General features: G+C 44.6%; 1 protein-coding gene across 1 annotated transcript in view; it reads right to left on the bottom strand.

Moving 5' to 3' along the window:
* LOC124718679 (tyrosine-protein kinase Fer-like) overlaps positions 1-24,954 on the bottom strand; it is a 153,389-nt gene that overhangs the window by 4,898 nt on the left and 123,537 nt on the right. Inside the window, exons 7-8 of the mRNA XM_047244304.1 lie at positions 13,706-13,822; positions 1,289-1,411 (exon numbers count right to left, since the gene is read on the bottom strand). Of these exons, the coding sequence (XP_047100260.1) occupies positions 1,289-1,411; positions 13,706-13,822 (240 nt within the window). The remainder of the gene's footprint in view (positions 1-1,288; positions 1,412-13,705; positions 13,823-24,954) is intronic.

Genomic DNA, 24,954 nt, shown 5'->3' with positions numbered 1-24,954 from the left:
CTATAGGTACACTTTTCTTCATAAGTAAGGGAGATTCTTCGATGAGTTTTGCACAGCATACAAACCATACTTACAGGTCTATAGAATTTTCTAAATCTATTAAAACTGTGCTAAAAATTGAGATAATTAACCATAAAATTTGAGTTTTTTCTAAACATGAAGTTTAAATTTTACAGGTCATTCATTTTTTCATTAATTAACTAAATTCTAGAGTTTCATACACCTGTAAGTATGATTTGTATGCTGTGCAAAATTCATCGAAGAATCTCTCTTACTTGTAAAGAAAAATGTACCTATAGCAACAAATGCAGCCAATACTAAGTGAAAAAATGATGAAATTTCACACGTAAAAAAATTATTTTGTTATACTTTTGAACTTACATTGCTATGAGTTTGAATCCTGAATTCTTCCTGGTCGTGTTGACAAAAGTTTTATGAATTTATTTGTAAAAGTATAGACAGTGGAAATTAAAATGTCGTGTGGTGCCTCTCCTGCTCCTAGTCGGCCCGTTTGACGTCCTACCCCCCTTAAGTAGTTCTAAGTTCTAGGAGACTGATGACCTCAGATGTTAAGTCCCATAGTGCTCAGAGCCATTTTTGAACCAATTTCCTCAGCACCACATGATTTAATTCGACTAATTCCATTGTCTTTGTATTGATTTTGTTGAGGTTCATCTTACATCCTCCTTTCAAGACACTTTTCGTGCCAAGTGCTTTTCTGCCTCTGACAGAATCCTAGTGTCAATGGGAAACCTCAAAGTTTTCATTGCTTCTCACTAAACTTTAATGCTCATTCCATATTTTGCTTTGGTTTCTCTTACTGCTTGCTCAGTGTACAGAGTGAATAACATCGGCGACAGGCTGCAACCTTGTCGCACTACCTTCTCCTAACTGCTTCCCTTTCATGGTCTCTGCTATGACCTTCTTCACCAGACATCACGGCGCCTAGAGTATCAGCAACCAAACTGACAGCCTGCAGCTGCAGGTTGCCCGCTTCGCGGAATAAACAGTCCAATGTTTCTGAAATTGTAAACATATGCTGGTCTCCACATGTACATTACATCTACCGATTTCTGTCCCATTCAGATAATTCCTTCGTAGTGTGTCGGTTTTTTTTCTTTCTGTGTAGATCAATAAATATACCATCTCAGGTATACAAATAGTACGATGGTGTGGTTTAAAGTTCAACTAATAAGTCAGCATGACAAATGAGTAAAACACTGAAACAGCAAAAATTGCAAAATAAATTTAACAATTGTGTAAACTTGCCTTGGGCTAGCATACTTACCGTTACTCACCAGGTGGACAGCTTCCCGGCCTTTCATATTCGAATATGGCTCACCACCTCTCGAGAATATCTCCCACATGAGCACGCCATAACTCCATACATCGCTCTTCGATGAGTACTTGGCTGCAAAAGACACAGTTTATTCAAAGACACCGGTATCAACAAAGAACAGGCAGTTACATCTGCAGCACGAAGAAGGATAACAAATAACAATAATTTTACTCATTATACATATAGTGTTGTGGGGAGACCAGTCGATTAAAGGAGGACTTTCGATGGCCAACTTTTGCAGCATGAATGATTGGACACTCAAGTGCGATCTTGCATGGCAGCTAAGGGCACGTCATTCGACGCTGTGATCCAGACTTTGCCAGTTACGGTGGCAGACAAATCTCTCAGCGACTCAGGACCAGATGTTACCCTTTGATAAGAGATCTGAGTCGTGCGTCTCATCCTTAAGACTGATTCTCGTGTCTGCATATCCCTTTCAGCTGGTGGACACTGATGAGGCAAAACAATTCAGCCACATTTGTGTCGGTCGACCTTGGGAATGTAATTCTGCAGCGATTCAGGTTCCCTGAGGTACACAAAGGTCAAGAAATTCACATAAATTGTGGACCAGTGTTCTGTGCGTATAATTAAATTATGGACAGGTACGTGTCCATAAAACTATCGGAGCTAAGGAAAAATTGAGTGAAATGGTGAAACGTTGAGTACTTTCGGAATCCGAAATCAGGGGAATTACTTTGGCGCATATCATTTTGTAATACCCGATTTGAGTTTAGACATAATCCTGGGGATGGACTGATTGACAGATTGTATAGCAAACAAAAGACGTTGAAATTGTTTGAGTGTTACTGAACTTTGAAGTGTCAAACATTAATGTAAACGTAAAATATGATAACAGAATAATAGATAGTAGCGATTTGGGGATGTTATAAGACTACATTTTGGCGAATATGACGTAGTGGTATTATGTAAACAAGGTTGTGGTTAGAGAATGAGATTTTCACTCTGCAGCGGCGTGTGCGCTGACATGAAACTTCCTGGCAGATTAAAACTGAGTGCCCGACCGAGACTCGAACTCGGCACGTTTGCCTTTCGCGGGCAAGTGCTCTACCAACTGAGCTACCCAAGCACGACTCACGCCCGGTCCTCACAGCTTTACTTCTGCCAGTACCTCGTCTCCTACCTTCCAAACTTTACAGAAGCTCTCCTGCGAGCCTAGCAGAACTAGCACTCCTGAAAGAAAGGATATTGCGGAGACGTGGCTTAGCCACAGCCTGGGGGATGTTTCCAGAATGAGATTTTCACTCTGCAGCGGAGTGTGCGCTGATATGAAACTTCCTGGCGGATTAAAACTGTGTGCCCGAACGAGACTCGAACTCGGGACCTTTGCCTTTCGCGGGCAAGTGCTCGCAGGAGAGCTTCTGTAAAGTTTGGAAGGTAGGAGACGAGTTACTGGTAGCTGTGAGGACTGGGCGTGAGTCGTGCTTCGGTAGCTTAGATGGTTTGTACCAATAAAGATCTTTTGTTCATTTCCCCTGTGCCTGGTAAAAAAAATAATAATAATAAAATAAAATAAAAATAAATCAAAAAGCAACATTGAGGGAGTGATTCAGGGACGGGAAGGGGGAGACATCGCGGCCAGGCCTCGGGTTCCGACCCCTGCCCGCCTTGTCTCCAGCTACTCATAACTGAACACTCTTAAGAAAATAAATAAATAAATAAATAAATAAGATGGATAAAAAAGGGGTAGCGTCAAAAAAAAAAAAAAAAAAAGATGGTAGAGCGCTTTCCCGCGAAAGGCAAAGGTCCCGAGTTCGATTCTCGGTCGGGCACACAGTTTTAATCTGCCAGGAAGTTTCAGGGTTGTTTTTCTTGTTGTTGTTGTGGTCTTCAGTCCAGAGACGGGTTTGATGCAGCTCTCTATGCTACTCTATCCTGTGCAAGCTTCTTCATTTCCATATAACTACTGCACCCTACATCCTTCTGAATCTGCTTAGTGTATTGATCTGTTCGTGTGCCCTCCAATACTAAATTGGTGATCTCTTGATGTCTCAGAACATATCTTACCAACCGAACCCTTTTTATAGCCAAGTTGTGGCAAGCTTCCCTCCAACACTAAATTGGTGATCTACTGATGCCTCACAGTTTCTCCTACCAACTGAGCCCTTTTTCCAGTCAGGTTGTACCACACATTTCCTTTCTCCCCAATTATATTCAGTACCTGCTCATTAGTTATGTGATCTACCCAACTAATCGTCAGCATTCTTCTGATCACATTTCGAAGGCTTCTATTCTCTTCTTTTCTAAACTATTTGTCGTTCATGTTTCACTTCCATACATGACTACACTCCATACGAATACTTTCAGAAAAGACTTCCTGACACTTAAATCTATTGCTTGTTGTGGTGTGCGTACTGTAAGACCTTCGGTACCCATACCATCAGATTATTTGACTTCTTGCTCTAACAGAGTAGGCGAGTGTCAGCAATATGTCTCGTGGTCTTATCGTGGCATGTTTATCTTCTGGCGTTAGGTCAGACGATAGAAATGTCACTTGCACGCTTAGAGCACCAGATTGACGGTGACCAACTTTAAACAGAACTTGATTAATTTTCACACACACTTATTAAAATAATAACAATCATCAACCTTACTTAACTTGATTCTGGATGCTATTTAAACTGACAATCTGAAGTTCCTTTGGTCTTGGTACGTTAATCTTAATCTCACATATCTCTGATACTTGACAAAGTGTCTATTCATTTATCTTCATGGCTATGTACAGGAATATGATAATCTTATTAGGCGCAGACTGAAACTTGACTATAGACTGGTACAGACAAATGCAGACTAATGTGGACTGGTTCAGACAAATGCAGACTGAGCAATCGGGGGTCTGTACACTCGTTATAATACCTCGAGCGTTCATGTATCACTGCGCGAGTGTGATCCGCGAGAAGAAAAGGTTCTACGTTAGCAGCAATCTCATTGGCTGCGTTACTTATTAACATGCAGAACGGCGCAAGCAGAATTTGGTCCATCTCTAAGACAGCGCCATCTCGTAGTGCAGAGATGGACGAGCGCTGCGCCGGCACTGTTGTGCTTAGCGGGGCGCGCTCTAGTGGGAAAGTTGTGTACGCGCTGACTATGTGGAACTATGTACACAACACTTGTCATTGGGAGCTCCAATGTTAGGCGGGTGATGGAACCGCTTACATATATGGCAGCTAAGGACGGGAAGAAAGCCAGTTTACACTCCGTGTGCATACCGGGGGGGAGTCATCCAAAATGTGGAAAGGGTCCTCCCGGATGCTATGAAGGGTACAGGGTGCAGCCAACTGCAGGTGGTGGTCCATGTCGCACTAATGACGTGTCTCGTTATGGATCGGAAGAGATTCTCTCTGGTTTCCGGCAGCTATCTGAGTTGGTGAAGACTGCCAGTCTTGCTAGCGAGATGAAGGCAGAGCTCACACCATCTGCAGCATCGTCGACAGGACCGATTGCGGACCTTTGGTACAGAGCCGAGTGGAGGGTCTGAATTAGAGGCTCAGACTGTTCTGTGACCGTGTAGGCTGCAGATGACTTGCGCCATAGGCTGGTGGGGTTTCGGGTTCTGCTAAATAGGCCAGGTGTCCACTAAACACAAGGAGGCGGTTACACCGGTAACAGGGGCTGTGTGGCGTGGACTGGGACGTTTTTTTAGGTTAGACAGTCTCGGGAAAGACCGACTCCAGTCTCAAAGGGTACAGGACAAAGAAACGACGAGAATCGACCAAGCAACAGTCGGTATTGTAGTTGTAAAGTGTCGTAGCTGTGTTGGAAAAGTACCAGAGCTTCAAGGGCTGATAGAAATCACTGAAGCTGAAATCGTTATAGGAACAGAAAGCTGACTAAAGCCAGAGATAAATTCTGCCAAAATTTTTACAGAGGTGCAAACCGTGTTCAGAAAGGATAGATCAAATAAAGTAGATGGTGGTGTGTTTGTGTCTGTTGGCAGTAGTTGAAATAGATAGTTCCTGCGAATTACTATGGGTAGAGATTATACTCAACATCCGTACCAAAATAATAATTGGCTCGTTCTACCGATCCCCTGACTCAGATGATATAATAGCTGCATGGTTCAAAGAAAACTTGAATCTCATTACAAATAAGTACCCCACTCAAACAGCTATATTTGGTGGAGACTTCAACCTACCCTCGATTTGTTGATGAAAATACATGCTCAAAGCCGGTGGAAGACAGAGAACATCTTCCGCATTGTACCAAATGCTTTCTCTGAGAATTACTTTGAACAATTAGTTCATGAGCCCATACGAATTGTAAATGGTTGCGAAAACACATTTGACCTCTTAGTCACAAATAATCCTGATCTAAAAGAGACCGTCATGACGGATACAGGGTCATTGTGGCGAGGGTCAAAACCAAATCAACCAAAACCACTAAAAATAAACGCAAAATATATCTATTTAAAACAGCAGCTGTTAGCATGAGTGACATAAAAGTAGATATCTTAGGTGTTGCGAAACAAGTCAAATCACTTAAGAAAAAATGGTTCAAATGGCTCTGAGCACTATGGGACTTAACATCTGAGGTCATCACTCCCCTAGAACTTAGAACTACTTAAGCCTAACTAACCTGCCCGAGGCAGGATTCGAACCTGCGACCGTCGCGGTCGCGCGGTTCTAGACTGAAGCGCCTAGAGCCGTCACTTAAGAAAGGCAAGTCTTCCGGGCCAGATGATATACCAGTCAAGTTACTGTCAGAGTATACAGACACAATAGCGCCTTTCTTAGCAATCATATACAACCGCTCACTTGACGAAAGGTCTGTTCCTGAAGACTGGAAAGTAGCACAGGTCACACCAATATTCAAGAAAGAAAATAGGAGTAACCCATTGAATTACAGAAGCATATCACTGACCTCAATTTGCAGCATTTTGGAGCATATACTGTACTCGAACATTATGAATCACCTTGAAGAAAATGACTCATTGATAAATAACCAACACGGATTCAGAAAATATCGTTCTTGTGGAACACAGCTAGCTCTTTATTCCATGGTGTAGTGAGTGCTGTCGACAAGGGATCTCAGATCGATTCCATATTCCTAGATTTGCAGAAGGCTTTTGATACCATTCCTCACAAGCGACTGTTAATCAAATTGCGTGCATATGGAGTATCGTCTCAGCTGTGTGACTGGATTCGTGATTTCCTCTCAGAGAGGTCACAGTTCGTAGTGACAGACGGTCAGTCTTCGAGTAGAACAGAAGTGATATCTGGCGTTCCGCAAGGTAGTGTCACAGGCCCTCTGCTCTTCCTGATTTACATGAATGATCTACGTGATAATTTGAGCAGCCTCCTTAGATTGTTTGCAGATGACGCTGTAATTTACCGTCTAGTAAAATCATCAGACGGTCAGTTCCAATTACAAAATGATCTAGAGAGAATTTCTGTATGGTGCGAAAAGTGGCAATTGGTACTAAACAAAGAAAAGTGAGAGGTCATCCACATGGGTACTAAAAGAAATCCAATAAATTTTGGATATACGATAAATCGCACAAATCTAAGGGCTGTCAGTTCGACTAAATACCTAGGAATTACAATTACGAGCAACTAAAATTGGAAACACCACACAGATAATATTGCGGGGAAGGCGAAACAAAGACTGCGCTTTGTTGGCAGAACAGTTAGAAGATACGACAAATCCAGTAAAGAGACAGCGTACATTACACTTGTCCATCCTCTGCTGGAATATTGCTGTGCGGTGTGGGATCATTACCAGGTAGGATTGACGGAGAACATCGAAAAAGTGCAAAGAAGGGCAGCCCGTTTCGTATTGTCGCGCAATAGGGGTGAGAGTGTCACTGACACGATACGCGAGTTCGAGTGGAAGTCACTGAAACAAAGGCGGTTTTCTTTGCGGCGCGATCTATTTACGACATTTCAATCACCAACTTTGTCTTCCGATTGTGAAAATATTTTGTTGACACCCAACTACGTAGGGAGAAACGATCATCATTATAAAATAAGAGAAATCAGAGCTCGATCGGAAAGATTTACGTGTTCCTTTTTCCCACGCGCCATTCGAGAGTGGAATGGTAGAGAAGTAGTATGAAGATGTTTCGACGAACCCTCTGCCAGGCACTTAAGTGTGCATTGCAGAGTAACCATGTAGATGTAGATGTAGACTCTTCAGAAACGCTTTCCTTGCTATTGCCATCCTCTCCGACCATCATCAGTTATTTTGCTCCCCAAATAGCAAAACTCATCCACTATTTTAAGTGTCTCATTTCCTAATCTAATTCCCTCAGCATCGCCTTATTTACTTCGACGACATTCCATTATCCTCGTTTTGCTTTTGTTGATGTTCATCTTATATCCTCCTTTCAAGACACTGTCCATTCTGTTCAACTGCTCTTTCAGGTCCTTTGCTGTCTCTGACAGAATTACAATGTTGTCAGCAAACCTCAAAGTTTTTACTTCATTTCCACGGATTTTAATTCCTACTCCACATTCTTCTTTTGTTTCCTTTGCTGCCTGCTCATTATACAGACTGACTAACATCGGGGATAGACTACAACGTTGTCTCACTCCCTTCCCAACAACTGCTTCCCTTTCATGCCCCCCTAGTCTTATAACTGCCATCTGGTTTCTGTACAAATTGTAAACAGCCTTTCGCTCCCTGTATTTGACCCCTGCCACATTCAGAACTTGAGAGAAAGTGTTCCAGTCAACATTGTCAAAAGCTTTCTCTTAGTCTACAAATACTAGAAATGTAGGTTTGCCCTTCCTTAATCTATCTTCTGAGATAAGTCGTAGGGTCAGTACTGCCTCACGTGTTCTAGCATTTCTACGGAATGCAAACTGATCTTCCCTGAAGTCGTCTTCTACAAGTTTTTCCATTCGTCTGTAAGGAATTCGCGTTAGTATTTTGCAGCTGTGACTTATTAAACTGATAGTTCGGTAATTAAAACACCTAACAATATCTGGTTATCACTGTTAGCATTCAACCGCGATTCTTATACATATATTTTAACAACGCGTTTCAAGAGACAATGCTCCCATTATCAGGCTGTAAAATCTATGTCATGAAATTAAACGGACTAAAAAGACAAAACACCATCACAAATAGTTGTGAAGTCCATAGAGTAAAACAGAATTAAAAGTATATTGGACTGTGCGTCCTCGTCTTACATTGAAGTTGTTGACACAAGTCGATGGCCGTCCCATAGCTACCAAGTATGCTGTCGCACTGTGCCGGCTCGGGAGCTGTTGTGGACTGACGTGCCTAGGTGTTGTGGCGTGGTTACAGCCGTGTGCTTGACGGTAACGCTATGCTATTGGGCGCCTTATTTCCTTATTGCATTGGTCTGCCATCGTTAGCCTCTCGCAACTCCGTCAGTGACATGCTGCAAGTTTAAAGTCGCATACCTACCCTAAAATAATTCTAAAAACCCGCTAAAAAATCTCATTTCTTTAAAATTATCTTGTGCATTTAGAATATTGCTTTGTTTCTTTTCGTGGATAGCTATCTCGAATTCCTCTAGTAAATCAAGTTTCCTCCCTTTCTTTTCTACATGCAATATTTCTACGTTATCTTCTAGGCTATTAAGGGGATGGCCTGTTTCATATATATGGTTCGCAACAGGTGATTTGTCATAATTTCCTAACCTGAACGCATCTTTATGTTCTTTACACCGGATCGCGAATGATCTTCCTGTCTGCCCTATATATTTTGCATCACAAGTTTTGCACTGAATCTTATAAACTCCCGATCTTTCAAACTTATTTCTCTTCTCGCCAATATCGTGCTTAAGGCTATACCTCACTAGGTTATTAGTCTGAAAAGCTATTTTGACATCGTATGGCTTAAAAATATTTGCTGTCTTTTGTGAGACTGTTCCGTAGAATGGCAACGTGATAATTTTCACTTTCTCTCCATCAGGTTTATTCTTTTTGCGCTTATTACTTTTCCGTAACAGTTTTTTAACCATATCTATTCTGTAACCGTTGTTCATCGCTATTCTCTTAACGGTATTAATTTCAGTCTCCCTATATTTTTCGCTCATAGGTATATTTTCTTATAACTGATCATTAACGTCAATTAACTGTAGAAAATGTACGGCACCTGCATGCAATCGTATTACATATTGTAACACAAATAAACTTCACGCAATCCGACGTAAATGTGTTCGTAGTTACTGAATATGATGCTGTTTGTCCTGGCCCTGCAGCAGAGTGAGATGGTAAATCCCAATGAATAACATGATGAGTAATATGTTTATACTACACAAATAGAAACTGAAATAACAGTGTTCAAAAATTAGGTAATTTGCCACTTTCCTCCAAATTTGAAAAAAATGGTATTTTTTGACGTGCTGTAGCGCCTTAGATACTGGGAGTAGAAAAAAATGGTAAGAATTAAATTTGTAGAAAATTTTGTGCTCTTTAAAAACGAAAATAGATGTCAAAGCGATAGGAGCAACTGAAACTGAGATATTTTGAAAAAATGAAAAAAGTCCGAAAGTTTCGAAGTTTTTTGACTGCAGAAAGTTTTCCCAAGAGAAATTTTGTTGGCAAAACTTCGTTTTCTAACCTTTCCAACAATATGAACGAGTTAAAAAGATAAAATCTTCTACCCCACCTTTTGCAAGGTGCAGGCTTTTTTTCTGACAGTTTCACTGGACTACATGTCCATTGACCCAATCTCCTCGATCCCGTGCATACTGCAGTCGTAATCGTCCATGTTCATCCATCCAGTGCGGAAACATGGACTGCTCGTCTCTTGTGGATCTGTGCGTTGAACGGCGTGCTCTGAAGGGCGTGTCTGAAGCACTTGTTCGTGCAACAGCACTGTTCTCTGTTGTCAGATTTGGCACAGATCACCACTTATCGTGCCTTAAAGAGATGTAGTGGATGGTGTGAGGATGTGGCGTATTGAAACTCGTCCGAGCTTGTCAAATGATTTATGCGTTTCCACTACAGAGCTTCGTTCACCTCGGTCCACCAATGCTGAGGCCACCGCCCCAGCGACCTGTGCAACGCAATGCCGTGTCGTGCCGGCCGTGTTCGCCAGCTGTAGAGTTCCGATTACGTCAAGATGGCTGCGACAGCAGCCGACTCAGCGGTTACCATCCCCGTTGACTCCGCATTGTTCCGCCGGGAGCTGTAGGCTGGCCCCACTGCTGCTCCTTCCTCGGCTGGCGTAGCTGGGAGCGCAGCGGCAATGACCGCCCCCGATCCGGCGTCTGAACCTGCGTCCCCTCGCCACGGAAGTCTCCGGAGTGTGTCGGGAGCCGAGACGACTGCCAGCGGTAGCGAGCCGAGGACTGGCCCGCCCTGGCTGGCTGCAGACCTCGCTTCTGCCTCAGAGGGTCGAACCAACGACCCGCTGTGGACTGGGACGCTGTTTCCCCATCTGTTGCTGTGTGTAGCCCGGCGGTGTGACACGCCACCGACCAGGAGAGCTGCCACACTTCTCGTTAGAAAACCACACCTATTTATACTCGGCTGCGCGCCTCTGTTTCGGTAACGCATCGCTCCGAGTCACGTAAGCCCCACACCCGGGTTATACCAGTGAGCCTCTTCTGCCTATACCTTACGACATGCGAACCGCTGCATTTACTCTTTTCAGCGGTTCGACGGCCTCTGTAGCCTCCATTACACTTCGCAACCGCTGGTCAGTGTAACTTACTGCAAACCAGCCCACACCCGGCTGTAACTTGTGCACTCCGAAATATTGCACCAAATCTAACTTCCCTATTCTAGACGGTGGTGCCGCTACAGAGAGGACAGCCCTCTCACCCCTGAGTCCTGAGATGAGGCATCGACGCCAGACACCTTGTCACCACCTGTGGTCTCACTGTCCTACAGCTACACTACTGGCCATTAAAATTGCTACACCAAGAAGAAATGCAGATGAAAAACGGGCATTCATTGCACAAAAATATTATACTAGAACTGACATGTGATTACATTTTCATTCAATTTGGGTGCATACATCCAGAGAAATCAGTACTCAGACCAATTGCCTCTGGCCGTAATAACAGCCTTGATATGCCTGGGCGTTGAGTGAAACATAGCTTGGATGGTGTGTACAGGTACAGCTGCCCATGCAGCTTCAACACGATACCACAGATCATCAAGAGTAGTGACTGGTGTATTGTGACGAGCCAGTTACTCGGCCACCAATGACCAGATGTTTTCAGTAGGTGAGAGATCTGGAGAATGTGCTAGCCAGGGCAGCAGTCGAACATTTTCTGTATCCAGAAAGACCCGTACAGGACCTGCAACATGCGGTCGTGCATTATCCTGCTGAAATGTAGGGTTTCGTAAGGATCGAATGAAGGGTAGAGTCATGGGTCGTAAAACATCTCAAATGTAACGTCCACTGTTCAAAGTGCTGTCAGTGCGAACACAAGGTGGCCGAGACGTGTAACCAATGGCACCCCATACCATCACGCCAGTATGGCGATGACGAATACACGCTTCCGATGTGCGTTCACCGCGATGGCGCCAAACACGGATGCGACCATCGTGATGCTGTAAACAGAACCTGCATTCATCCGAAAAAATGACGTTTTGCCATTCACGTTCGTCGTTGAGTAAACCATCGCAGGCGCTCCTGTCTGTGATGCAGCGTCAAGGGTAACCGCAGCCATGGCCTCCGAGCTGATAGTCCATGCTGCTGGAAACGTAGTCGAACTGTTCGTGCAGATGGTTGTTGTCTTGCAAACGTCCCCATCTGTTGACTCATGGATCGAGACGTGGCTGCGCGATCCGTTACAGCCATGCGGATAGGTTGCCTGTCATCTCGACTGCTAGTGATACGAGGCCGTTGAGATTCAGCACGGCGTTCCGTATTACCCTCCTGAAGCCACCGATTCCATATTGTGCTAACAGTCAGTGGATCTCGACCATTCCGAGCAGCAATGTTGCGATACGATAAACCACAATCGCGATAGGCCACAATCCGACCTTTATCAAAGTCGGAAACGTAATGGTACGCATTTCTCCTCCTTACACGAGGCATCACAACAACGTTCACAAGGCAACGCTGGTCAACTGCTGTTAGTGTATGAGAAATCGGTTGGAAACTTTCCTCATGTCAGCAAGTTTTAGGTGTCGCCACCGGCGCCAACCTTGTGTGAATGCTCTGAAAAGCTAATCATTTGCATAACACGGCATCTTGTTCCTGTCGGTTAAATTTCGCGTCTGTAGCACGTCATCTTCGTGTTGTAGCAATTTTAATGGCCAGTAGTGTACTTTCTGTAGATGCTCACGATAGTACGAGGGCTATCCACGAAGTAAATTACGTTTTGGAATGAAAAATAAAAAAAGTATTGGAAATTTTTTTTTATTATATACAGATGAAACCACACTTCAATGCTACTTTTCTACGTAGTTGCCATTTAAATTAAGGCGCTTATCGTAGCGATGGACGAGCTTGGAAAATCTTTCGTCGTAAAATTCGGCCGCCTGCGCCTTCAACCACGTGGTTACCTCTCCTTGAAGCTGTGCGTCGTCATCAAAACGCTGCATAGCCAACCACTTCTTCATTGCTGGGAATAAGTGGAAGTCGCTCGGTGCCAGGTCGGGACTGTACGGCGGATAAGGAAACAACTCCCACTTAAAAGATTCGAGAACTTCACGAGTGGCATTTGCCGTTTGGGCCCTGGCGTTGTCGTGAATCAGCAAGATCTTTGAGCCCAACTTTCCCCTGCGCTTGTTTTGTATTGCTCTTCTGAGGTTGTACAGAGTTTGGCAATACCTTTGAGAGTTTATTGTAGTGCCTCTTTCCAGGAAATCCACAAAAATCGTATTTCTACCGGGTTACTGTTTAACCACGTGGTTGAAGGCGCAGGCGGCCGAATTTTACGACGAAGGAATTTCCAAGCTCGTCTATCACTACGATAAGTGCCTTAATTTAAATGGCAACTATGTAGAAAAGTATTATTCAAGTGTGGTTTTCATCTGTATATAATAAGAAAAATTTCTAATACTTTATTTATTTTTAATTCCAAAACGTAATGTACTTTGTGGATAGCCCTCGTAGCACGTGATCAACCGACCAGCTCCGCAGTTTCTCGTTCCAAGTCGTAGCCCCTAACACACTCTGTTTTGTCAACAACTCTTATGACAATGGGCTTTCCAATTTGTGGCCCGTATCATGGCTAGAATCGTCATTCGCCTCTGCTCCACTTACATACTTTCCTTACCACGTCACTTGTCTGCAACTCCAACAGGAGACATTCAGTTTATTGGTCAGCAGTGGTGATAGTGTTCTGGCTGGTGACAGTATTTCCATTTAATATTTGATCATTTTGTATGGGACTATAGGTCAGATTTTCTTCAGCGAATTAGCGTTAAGAATATTAGCGACCGCTAAGTATGGGCACCAGTTACTGACCTTCGTACACTGATTCTGGCGCCATCCACTTTAGTGGCAGGTTCATCTGGTTGACGCTCCGGTAATACTGCTCCACCTCGCGTGACAATCCAAAATCGGATATCTTGACTACGTCACCTGCAGAGAGGAAGCAGAGAACAACGTTAATCGACAGTCATTTTTGCGGCTCACTGTTGTGTGAAAGTGTAACAGCGATCAGTCGAAATACGAGGGTTGGAACTTTAATAGTGGCAACTATTTATCTACAGCTGCCGGCCAGGTGGCGGAGCGGTTCTAGGCGCTACAGTCTGGAGCCGCGAGACAACTACGGTCGCAGTATCGAATCCTGCCTCGGGCATGGATGTGTGTGATGTCCTTAGGTTAGTTAGGTTTAAGTAGTTCTAAGTCCTAGGGGACTGATGACCTCAGAAGTTAAGTCCCATAGTGCTCAGAGCCATTTGAACCATTTATTTACAGCTTGTACAAAATAGATACGTGTTTCAAAGTTCTACTGACCTTCAAAGTAGTCACTAGCATTGTGTATAGCTCGTTGCCAGCGATGTGGAAGTCGTAGGATACTCTTAGCAGTGCCAGTTGTGTTGACAGTTCGAGTGGCGCGGTCTATTGCCCGACGAATTTGTAACAGTTTTGAAGCGAATGCCGTGAAGTGTTTCCTTCAGTTTAGAAATCGAGTTGAACTCACGAGAGCTTAAGTCAGGGGAGTGCAGTAGGTGGTATAGCTTTTAGGAGCCCCATCAGTCAAACAAATCAGTAACAGCTTGCACTATATGTGCTTGAGCATTGACCTGCAAAATGGTGGTCAGGTCCTGCAGAAAGTGTCATCACTTCTGTCTCTAAGCTGGTCGTAGATTGTCATCCAAAAATGAACAGCATAGAGACAGAAGTGATGACACTTTCTGCAGGACCTGACCATCATTTTGCAGGTCAATGCTCAAGCACACACAGTGCAAGCTGTTACTGATTTGTTTGACTGATGGGGCTGCTAAGTGCTATACCACCTACTGCACTCCCCTGACTTAAGCCCTCGTGGGTTCAACTCGATTTCTAAACTGAAGGAAACACTTCACGGCATTCGCTTCAGAACTGTTACAAATTCATCGGGCAATACACCGCAGAGCTCGAACTGTCAACACAACTGGCACTGCCAAGAGTATCCTACGACTTCCACATCGCTGGCAACGGGTTGTACACAATGCTGGTGACTACTTTGAAGGTCAGTAAAACTTTGAAACACGTATCTGTTTTGTACGAGCTGTAAGTAAATAGTTGCCACTATTAAAGTTCCAAGCCTCGTATTTCATTAGCTCCTCCCAATGCTCACATAGTGTGAGGTGAAAGTTCTTGGTCTCAAACGCAGATGGCATAGAGACAATTCATAAAGGACATTTTAGACAGCGGTGACAAAGTCATAGGGTACTCATTTTATTTAATCGTGTCCAAACCATAGACAACCCACACATTACATATACACACAAGCACAAATACAACACACATATGTATAAATAAAACAAACCCAAAATGGGGAGTCACATTACAATATAAAGACAAACACAGTATATACAGGGTTATTACAAATGATTGAAGCGATTTCACAGCTCTACAATAACTTTATTATTTGAGATATTTTCACAATGCTTTGCACACACATACAAAAACTCAAAAAGTCTTTTTAGGCACTCACATATGTTCGATATGTGCCCCTTTAGAGATTTGGCAGACATCAAGACGATAATCAAGTTCCTCCCACACTCGGCGCAGCATGTCCCCATCAATGAGTTCGAAAGCATCGTTGATGCGAGCTCGCAGTTCTGGCACGTTTCTTGGTAGAAGAGGTTTAAACACTGAATCTTTCACGTAACCCCACAGAAAGAAATCGCATGGGGTTAAGTCGGGAGAGCGTGGAGGCCATGACACGAATTGCTGATCATGATCTCCATCACGACCGATCCATCGGTTTTCCAATCACCTGTTTAAGAAATGCCGAACATCGCGATGGAAGTGCGGTGGAGCACCATCCTGTTGAAAGATGATGTCGGCGCTGTCGGTCTCCAGTTGTGGCATGAGCCAATTTTCCAGCATGTCCAGATACACGTGTCCTGTAACGTTTTTTTCGCAGAAGAAAAAGGGGCCGTGAACTTTAAACCGTGAGATTGCACAAAACACGTTAACTTTTGGTGAATTGCGAATTTGCTGCACGAATGCGTGAGGATTCTCTATCGCCCAGATTCGCACATTGTGTCTGTTCACTTCACCATTAAGAAAAAATGTTGCTTCATCACTGAAAACAAGTTTCGCACTGAACGCATCCTCTTCCATGAGCTGTTGCAAGCGCGCCGAAAATTCAAAGCGTTTGACTTTGCCATCGGGTGTCAGGGCTTGTAGCAATTGTAAACGGTAAGGCTTCTGCTTTAGCCTTTTCCGTAAGATTTTCCAAACCGTCGGCTGTGGTACGTTTACCTCCCTGCTCGCTTTATTCGTCGACTTCCGCGGGCTACACGTGAAACTTGCCCGCACACGTTCAACCGTTTCTTCGCTCACTGCAGGCCGACCCGTTGATTTACCCTTACAGAGGCATCCAGAAGCTTTAAACTGCGCATACCATCGCCGAATGGAGTTAGCAGTTGGTGGATCTTTGTTGAACTTCGTCCTGAAGTGTCGTTGCACTGTTATGACTGACTGATGTGAGTGCATTTCAAGCACGACATACGCTTTCTCGGCTCCTGTCGCCATTTTGTCTCGCTGCGCTCTCGAGCGCTCTGGCGGCAGAAACCTGAAGTGCGGATTCAGCCGAACAAAACTTTATGAGTTTTTCTACGTATCTGTAGTGTGTCGTGACCATATGTCAATGAATGGAGCTACAGTGAATTTATGAAATCGCTTCAATCATTTGTAATAGCCCTGTATATCATATCACGTCGCGCCAAAATTCATCGCATTTAAGTGCCACTGCCGTAGCGTTTGCCAGATCTTCTTTCCTGCACACTTCCCCCATGTTGCTGCATTCCAGGAGGTGGTCCATTGTTTGGGTCTGTCCGCACTGGCACGTGTCCATCCCGTCTCAGTATCCACATTTACACATGTTTACGTTGCATCTGCCCACCCCAGTTCGTAGGCGGTTGAGGGTTCTCCATAATGGCCATTTTAGTTCATTTCCAGAGGCCAGTTCATCGTTGGGTGAGATTAGAGGTGCCTGGTCTCCAGTAGGCAGTGTTGCTTGCCATTTTGACAGTCTGGCCTTTTGTTTTGAGGTTTCGAGTGGTTGAACTGAGGTGAGGAAACTCCGTCTTGATTTTAGACGCGTGTGTGGAGGGTTTTGTCCGAAGAGAGGATGGCGCTGGTCGCGCAGCTGCTTGAGGCGCTCTGCTTCGCTTACTATAGCTCGTCTGATGTTGGGTGGAGCTATGCCACTAAGTAAATAAAGTTGGCTAACCGACGTACGTAAAGTATGTGGGTCGGCACCCCATTTTGTGGAGATGAGTTTACTCAGGAGGTTGTTTCTTGTTGATAGTTTGCCCCTTACCTTGTCTGCATGATGTCCGTAAGTAAGGGTGCGATCAAGGGTGACGCCTAAATAACAAGGAGTGCTGCTGAACGCGATCCGTTGGTTGTTCCACGTGATGTTTAGGGTACGTTTGGCGTCTCGGTTTCGAAGATGGAATAGGCAGGATAATGGTTTTGCTGCGTTCGGGCGTAGGCAGTTGGTTTCGTAGTATGGCGTTAGACCGTTGAGGGCATTCGTAAGGCTAATTTCTATGTCGTTAAAGTCCCGACCCTGCACGGCTATTGCAAGGTCGTCCTCGTAAGCAAAGCTCCTAGTCCCTGGTGCAACTGCTTGATCATTCACATATATGTTGGAAAGAGTGGGTGCGAGGACACTGCCTTGGGGTAGTCCATTTTTCTGGATACGCCATCGGCTTCGCTTCCCTCCTAGGTTTACGATAGGATACTGATATATACATATACAGATTGCAGTGGCATCGCATACACAATGTAGAAAAGGGTAGTGTATTGGCGCGGCTGTTATTTGTTTTGAGGAGATTCTCGTGAAAAGGTTTTCGACGTGATTCTGGCCGCACGACGGAATTTAACAGACTTACAACGCGGAATGGTACACCGAAGAGCCAAAGAAACTCGTACACCGGCCTAATATAGTGTAGGGCCCCCCTTCTAACAGCCGTGTTCCTCAAGTCTCTAGAGAAACGGAAGGTTCCAAATGGTTGGAAAAGAGCACAGGTAGTTCCAGTTTTCAAGTAGGGTCGTCGAGTAATGCCCAAAACTATAGGCCTATATCTCTGACATCGATGTGTTGTAGAATTTTTGGAACACGTTTTTTGCTAGCGTATCATGTGATTTCTGGAAACCCAGGATCTACTCTGTAGGAATCAACATGGATTTCACAAACAGCGATCGTGTGATTCCCAATTCGCTTTATTTGTTCACGAGACCCAGGAAATATTAGATACATGCTCCCAGGTAGATGCCATTTTCCTTGACTTCCGGAAGGCGTTCGATACAGTTCCGCACTGTCGCCTGATAAACAAAGTAAGAGCATACGGAATATCAGACCAGCTGTGTGGCTGGATTGAAGAGTTTTTTTCAGATAAAACACAGCATATTGTTCTCAATAGAGAGACGTCTACAGACGTTAAAGTAACCTCTGGCGTGCCACAGGGGAGTGTTTTATATATATATATATTGTGAAAAGCAATGGTCCCATAACACCGCATGGAACTTCTGACACTATCTGCTAGGTCATATATATATATATATATATAGCTCTCCATGCTACTCTATCCTGTGCAAGCTTCTTCATCTCCCAGTACCTACTGCAACCTACATCCTTCTGTATCTGTTTAGTGTATTCATCTCTTGGTGTCCCTCTACGATTGTTACCCTCCACGCTGCCCTCCAATCCTAAATTGGTGATCCCTTGATGCCTCAGAACATGTCCTACCAACCGATCCCTTCTTCTAGTCAAGTTGTGCCACAAACTTCTCCCCAAACGTATTCAATACCTCCTCATTAGGTATGTGATCTACCCATCTAATCTTCAGCATTCTTCTGTAGCACCACATATCGAAAGCTTCTATTCTCTTCTTGTCCAAACTAGTTATCGTCCATGTTTCATTTCCATACATGGCTACACTCCATACAAATACTTTCAGAAACGACTTCCTGACACTTAAATCTATACTCGATGTTAACAAATTTCTCTTCTTCAGAAACGCTTTCCTTGCCATTGCTAGTCTACATTTTATATCCTCTCTACTTCGACCATCATCAGTTATTTTGCTCCCCAAATAGCAAAACTCCTTTACTACTTTGTCTCATTTCCTAACCTAATTCCCTCAGCATCACCCGACTTAATTCGACTACATTCCATTATCCTCGTTTTGCTTTTGTTGATGTTCATCGTATATCCTCCTTTCAAGACACTATCCATTCCGTTCAACTGCTCTTCCAAGTCCTTTGCTGTCTCTGACAGAATTACAATGTCATTGGTGAACCCCAAAATTTTTATTTCTTCTCCATGGATTTTAATACCTACTCCGAATTTTTCCTTTGTTCCCTTAACTGCTTGCTCAATATACAGGTTGAATAACATCGGGGACAGACTACAACCCTGTCTCACACCCTTCCCAACCACTGCTTCTCTTTCATGTCCCTCTTAAAACTGCCATCTGGTATCTGTACAAATTGTAAATAGCCTTTCGCTCCCTGCATTTTACCCTTGCCACCTTCAGAATTTGAAAGAGAGTATTCCAGTCAACATTGTCAAAAGCTTTCTCTAAGTCTACAAATGCTAGAAATGTAGGTTTGCCTTTCCTTAATCCACCTAATACCCATAAATTGTGGGGTGGGAGGTGATGAGCTCTGACGCCGTGTGCCGTGCGAGATTAGCCGAGCGGCCTCAGGTGCTGCAGTCATGGACTGTGCGGCTGGTCCTGGCTTAGGTTCCTCCCTCAGGTATGGGTGTGTGTGTGTTTGTGCTTAGGATAATTTAGCTTCAGTAGTGTGTCAGCGTAGGGACTGGTGACCTTAGCAGTCCCATAAGATTTCACACACATTTTTTCTGACGCCATGTCCAGTCACAACCCTGACCTTGTGACATGGTGCATTATCTTGTTGAAAATTCCATTGCCATCGGGCAACATCATCATCTTGAAGGGGTGTACGTGGTCTGCAGTCAGTGTACAATACTCCTCAGTCGTTAAGTTGCCTTGCACGAGCTCCACTGGGCCCTGGATATCCACGTGAATATTCCACAGAGCACGATGAAGGCACCACCAGCTTGTCTCTGCCCCCCAGTACAGGTGTCAGTGGGCTGTCCTCCTGGAAGACGACAGATTCGCACCTCCCCATCAGCACAATGATGAAGTCGTAGGAATTCATCAGACTGTGCAACACTATGCCACTGCACCAACGTCCATTGCCAATGGTCACATGCCTATTTGAGCCGTAGTAGCTGATGTCATGGTGTTAACACTAGCACAGGCATGGGTCATCAGCTGTGGAGGCCTGTTGTTAGGAGTGTTCAGTGCACCATGCGTTCAAACACACTTGTGCTCTGCCCAGCATTAAAGTCTGATGCTAGTTCCGCCACAGTTTTACCACTGTCCAACCTACGATGTCTGAGGTTTGTTATGAGGGGCAGCCACCCAACTCCACAATGTCCGGATGTGGTTTCACCTTGGTTTCACCACATGTTGAAGAAACTCACCACAGCACTCCTCAAACACTCAAGTCCTGCAGTTTCCAAAATGCTTGTGCCGAGCCTCTGGGCCATCAGAATCTGTCGTCAGTCAGACTCAAAAAAATGGTTCAAATGGCTCTGAGCACTATGGGACTTAACATCTGAGGTCATCAGTCCCCTAGAACTTAGAACTACTTAAACCTAACTAACCTAAGGACATCACACACATCCACGCCTGAGGCAGGATTCAAACCTGCGACCGTAGGGGTTGCTCAGTTCCAGACTGTAGCGCCTAGAACTGCAAGGCCACTCCGGTCGGCGGTCAGACTCAGGTAGACTGCCCACCTTCCCCATTCTACACACAGACAGCACGCTCACTGACTCTATATGCACCGTGTGTGTGTCTGACTAACAGGCATTCCTTGTCAAGCGACACTGCTACCATGGGTTTATATCGATAGTAGGTCGTTGGTCATAATGTTCTGTCTGATCATTGTAAACAGATTAATTTTCTATTTATATAAAGGGACTATGTTATCTTGCCGCATTGGTTCCCGTCAGATCACCAAAGTTAAGTGCTGTGGAGCTGTGCTAGCACTTGGATGGGTGACCATCTGGTCTGCTGAGCGCTGTCGGCAAGCGGGGTGCACTCAGCCCTTGTGGGGCAAACTGGGGAGCTACTTGATTGAGAAGTAGTGGCTCCGGTTTCGGCAACTGACATAAGGCCGGGAGACCGGAGTCCTGATGACATGCCCCTCCATATCCGCATACAGTGACGCCTGTTGTTTGAGGACGACCTGGCGGCCAGTCGGTACCTTTGGGCCTTCATGGCCTGTACAGGAGGAGTTAATGTTTACTATGTTATCTTTAGACAAGTGTTTTCGATGCCTTCTGCATTGTTTGCTCCAATGGTTCAAATGGCTCTGAGCACTATGGGACTTAACTGCTGAGGTCATCAGTCCCCTACAACTTAGAACTAATTAAACCTAAGTAACCTAAGGACATCACACACATCCATGTCCGAGGCAGGATTCGAACCTGCGACCGTAGCAGTCACGCAGTTCCAGACTGTAGTGCCTAGAACCGCTCGGCCACAGTGGCCGGCCATTGTTTATTCGTGGATGAAATGCACAATTGACTAAATGGATGCAGTTACGATAAGAAAGTTTATGTCTGACCTTTCCAATTTTCCCTCATACTATGTGCAATATGGGGTCGCACCAGTAACACAGTGGTCAGTGCGGCTCACTTTCATGCCGGGGACCTGTGTTCAATTCCTGGTACCGGCAGGTACGGTGGGCTCCGAGCCTCAAGAGGCTACATGGCTGGGTAGTTCGTCGTCCTGAGGTCCAGACGGAGAGCGGTGTGCTGACATCATGCCTCTCCATACTATATCCGATGATGCCACTGGTACAGAATGACGCGGCGGTCGGTCGGCCCGACTGGCTCTTCATCTACATCTACATGACTACTCTGTAATTCACATTTAAGTGCTTGGCAGAGGGTTCATCGAACCACAATCATACTATCTCTCTACCATTCCACTCCCGAACAGCGCGCGGAGAAAACGAACACCTAAACCTTTCTGTTAGAGCTCTGATTTATCTTATTTTATTTTGATGGTCATTCCTACCCATGTAGGTTGGGCTCAACAAAATATTTTCGCATTCGCAAGAGAAAGCTGGTGACTGAAATTTTGTAAATAGATCTCGCCGCGACGAAAAACGTCTTTGTTTTAATGATTTCCATCCCAACTCGCGTATCATATCTGCCACACTCTCTCCCTTATTACGTGATAATACAAAACGAGGTGCCCCTTTTTGCACCCTTTCGATGACCTTCATCAATCCCACCTGGTAAGGATCCCACACCGTGCAGCAATATTCTAACACAGGACGAACGAGTGTAGTGTAAGCTGTCTGCCATCAATCCCACCTGGTAAGGATCCCACACCGCGCAGCAATATTCTAACAGAGGACGAACGAGCGTAGTGTAAGCTGTCTATTTAGTGGATTTGTTGCATCTTCTAAGTGTCCTGCCAATGAAACGCAACCTTTGGCTCGCCTTCCCCACAATATTATCTATGTGGTCTTTCCAACTGAAGTTGTTCGTAATTTTAACACCCAGGTACTTAGTTGAATTGACAGCCCTGAGAATTGTACTATTTATCGAGTAATCGAATTCTAACTGATTCCTTTTGGAACTCATGTGGATCACCTTAACATTTCGTTATTTAGCGGCAACTGCCACCTGCCACACCATACAGCAATCTTTCCTAAACCGCTTTGCAACTGATACTGGACTTCAGATGACCTTACTAGACGGTAAATTACAGCATCATCTGCGAACAACCTAAGAGAACTGCTCAGATTGTCACTCAGGTCATTCATATAGATCAGGAACAGCAGAGATCCCAGGACGCTTCCCTGGGAAACACCTGATATCACTTAAATTTTACTCAATGATTTGCCATCTATTACTACGAACTGCGACCTTCCTGACAGGAAATCACGAATCCATTCGCACAACTGAGACGATACCCCATAGGCCCGCAGCTTGATTAGAAGTCGCTTGTGAGGAACGGTGTCAAAAGCTTTCCGGAAATCTAGAATCACGGATTCAACTTGAGATCCCCTGTCGATAACAGCCATTACTTCGTGCGAATAAAGAGCTAACTGCGTTGCACAAGAACGATGTTTTCTGAAACTATGCTGACTACGTATCAATAGATCGTTCCCTTCGAGGTGATTCATAATGTTTGAATACAGTATATGCTACAAAACCCTACTGCAAACCGACGTCAATGATATAGGTCTGTAGTTGGATGGATTACTCCTACTACCCTTCTTAAACACTGGTGCGACCTGCGCAATTTTCCAATCTGTAGGTACAGATCTATCGATGAGCGAGCGGTTGTATATGATTGCTAAGTAGGGAGCTATTGTATCAGCGTAATCTGAAAGGAACCTAATCGGTATACAATCTGGACCTGAAGACTTGCTCATATCAAGCGATTTGAGTTGCTTCGCAACCCCTAAGGTATATACTTCCAAGAAACTCATGCTAGCAGCTGTTCGTGTTTCAAATTCTGGAATATTCCATTCGTCTTCCCTGGTGAAGGAATTTCGGAAAACTGCGTTCAGTAACTCCGCTTTAGCGGCACAGTCGTCGGTAACAGTGCCGTCCACACTGCGCAGCGAAAGTATTGACTGCGTCTTGCCGCTTGTGTACTTTACATACGACCAGAATTTCTTCGGATTTTCTACCAAATTTCGAGACAATGTTTCGCTTTAGCGGCACAGTCGTCGGTAACAGTGCCGTCCGCACTGCGTAGCGAAGGTATTGACTGCGTCTTGCCGCTTGTGTACTTTAAATACGACCAGAATTTCTTCGGATTTTCTACCAAATTTCGAGACAATGTTTCGTTGTGGAACCTATTAAATGCATCTCGCATTGAAGTCCGTGCCAAATTTCGCGCGTCTGTAAATTTTAGCCAATCTTCGGGGTTTTCGCGTTATTTTGAACTTCGCATGCTTTTTCCATTGTCTCTGCAACAGCGTTCGGACCTGTTTTGTGTACCATGGGGGATCCGCGTAGTGGTCGGCCAAGATGTGTCACTACTCCAGAAGTCATTGCAAAAGTGCACAAAATGGTCCCAGAGAATCGTCAATTGAAGTGCATGAAATTGCTCACTCTTGCCAAATGTCATCAGAAAGGGTGTATCACATTTTAACTGAATAGCTAGAAATGAAAAAAAATTATCTGCAAGATGGGTGTCATGACTCTCGACGCTGCATCAAAAACGCACGAGAATGGACCACTATTGGAACAATGTTTGGCCCATTTTAGGAGATACGAGCAAGATTTTTTGCGCCGGTTTGTGATCACAGATGAAACTTCGGTGCACTAGTATACCCCAGAGACAAAAAGTCAAAGCACTGGAAACAGGCTGATTCTCCTCCACCAAAGAAAGAAAAGACAATTCCTTCGGCGGGAAAGGTTCTGGGATGCGAAGGGGAGTCTGTTTGTATATTATCTCCCCACTGGGCAAACAATTACAGGAGGATACTATGCTGACCTCCTGGAGAAATTGCAACAAAAGATACGCGAAAAAAGGCCAGAATTAGCAAGGAAGAAAGTCATCTCCCATTAAGAGAGGATTAAGAGGGGATCTCAATTTGATTCCGTATTTCTGGATTCCCGGAAAGCTTTTGACACCGTTCCTCACAAGCGACTTCTAATCAAGCTGCGGGCCTATGGAGTATCGTCTCAGTTGTGCGACTGGATTCGTGATTTCCTGTCACGAAGGTCGCAGTTCGTAGTAATAGACGGCAAATCATCGAGTGAAACTGAAGTGATATCAGGTGTTCCCCAGGGAAGCGTCCTGGGACCTCTGCTGTTCCTGATCTATATAAATGACCTGAGTGACAATCTGAGCAGTTCTCTTAGGTTGTTCGCAGATGATGCTGTAATTTACCGTCTAGTAAGGTCATCCGAAGTCCAGTATCAGTTGCAAAGCGGTTTAGGAAAGATTGCTGTATGGTGTGGCAGGTGG

This window comes from Schistocerca piceifrons, chromosome 10 (genome assembly GCF_021461385.2).
Source record: "Schistocerca piceifrons isolate TAMUIC-IGC-003096 chromosome 10, iqSchPice1.1, whole genome shotgun sequence".
Taxonomy (NCBI): domain Eukaryota; kingdom Metazoa; phylum Arthropoda; class Insecta; order Orthoptera; family Acrididae; genus Schistocerca; species Schistocerca piceifrons.
This window is presented reverse-complemented; position numbering and strand designations above follow the sequence as displayed.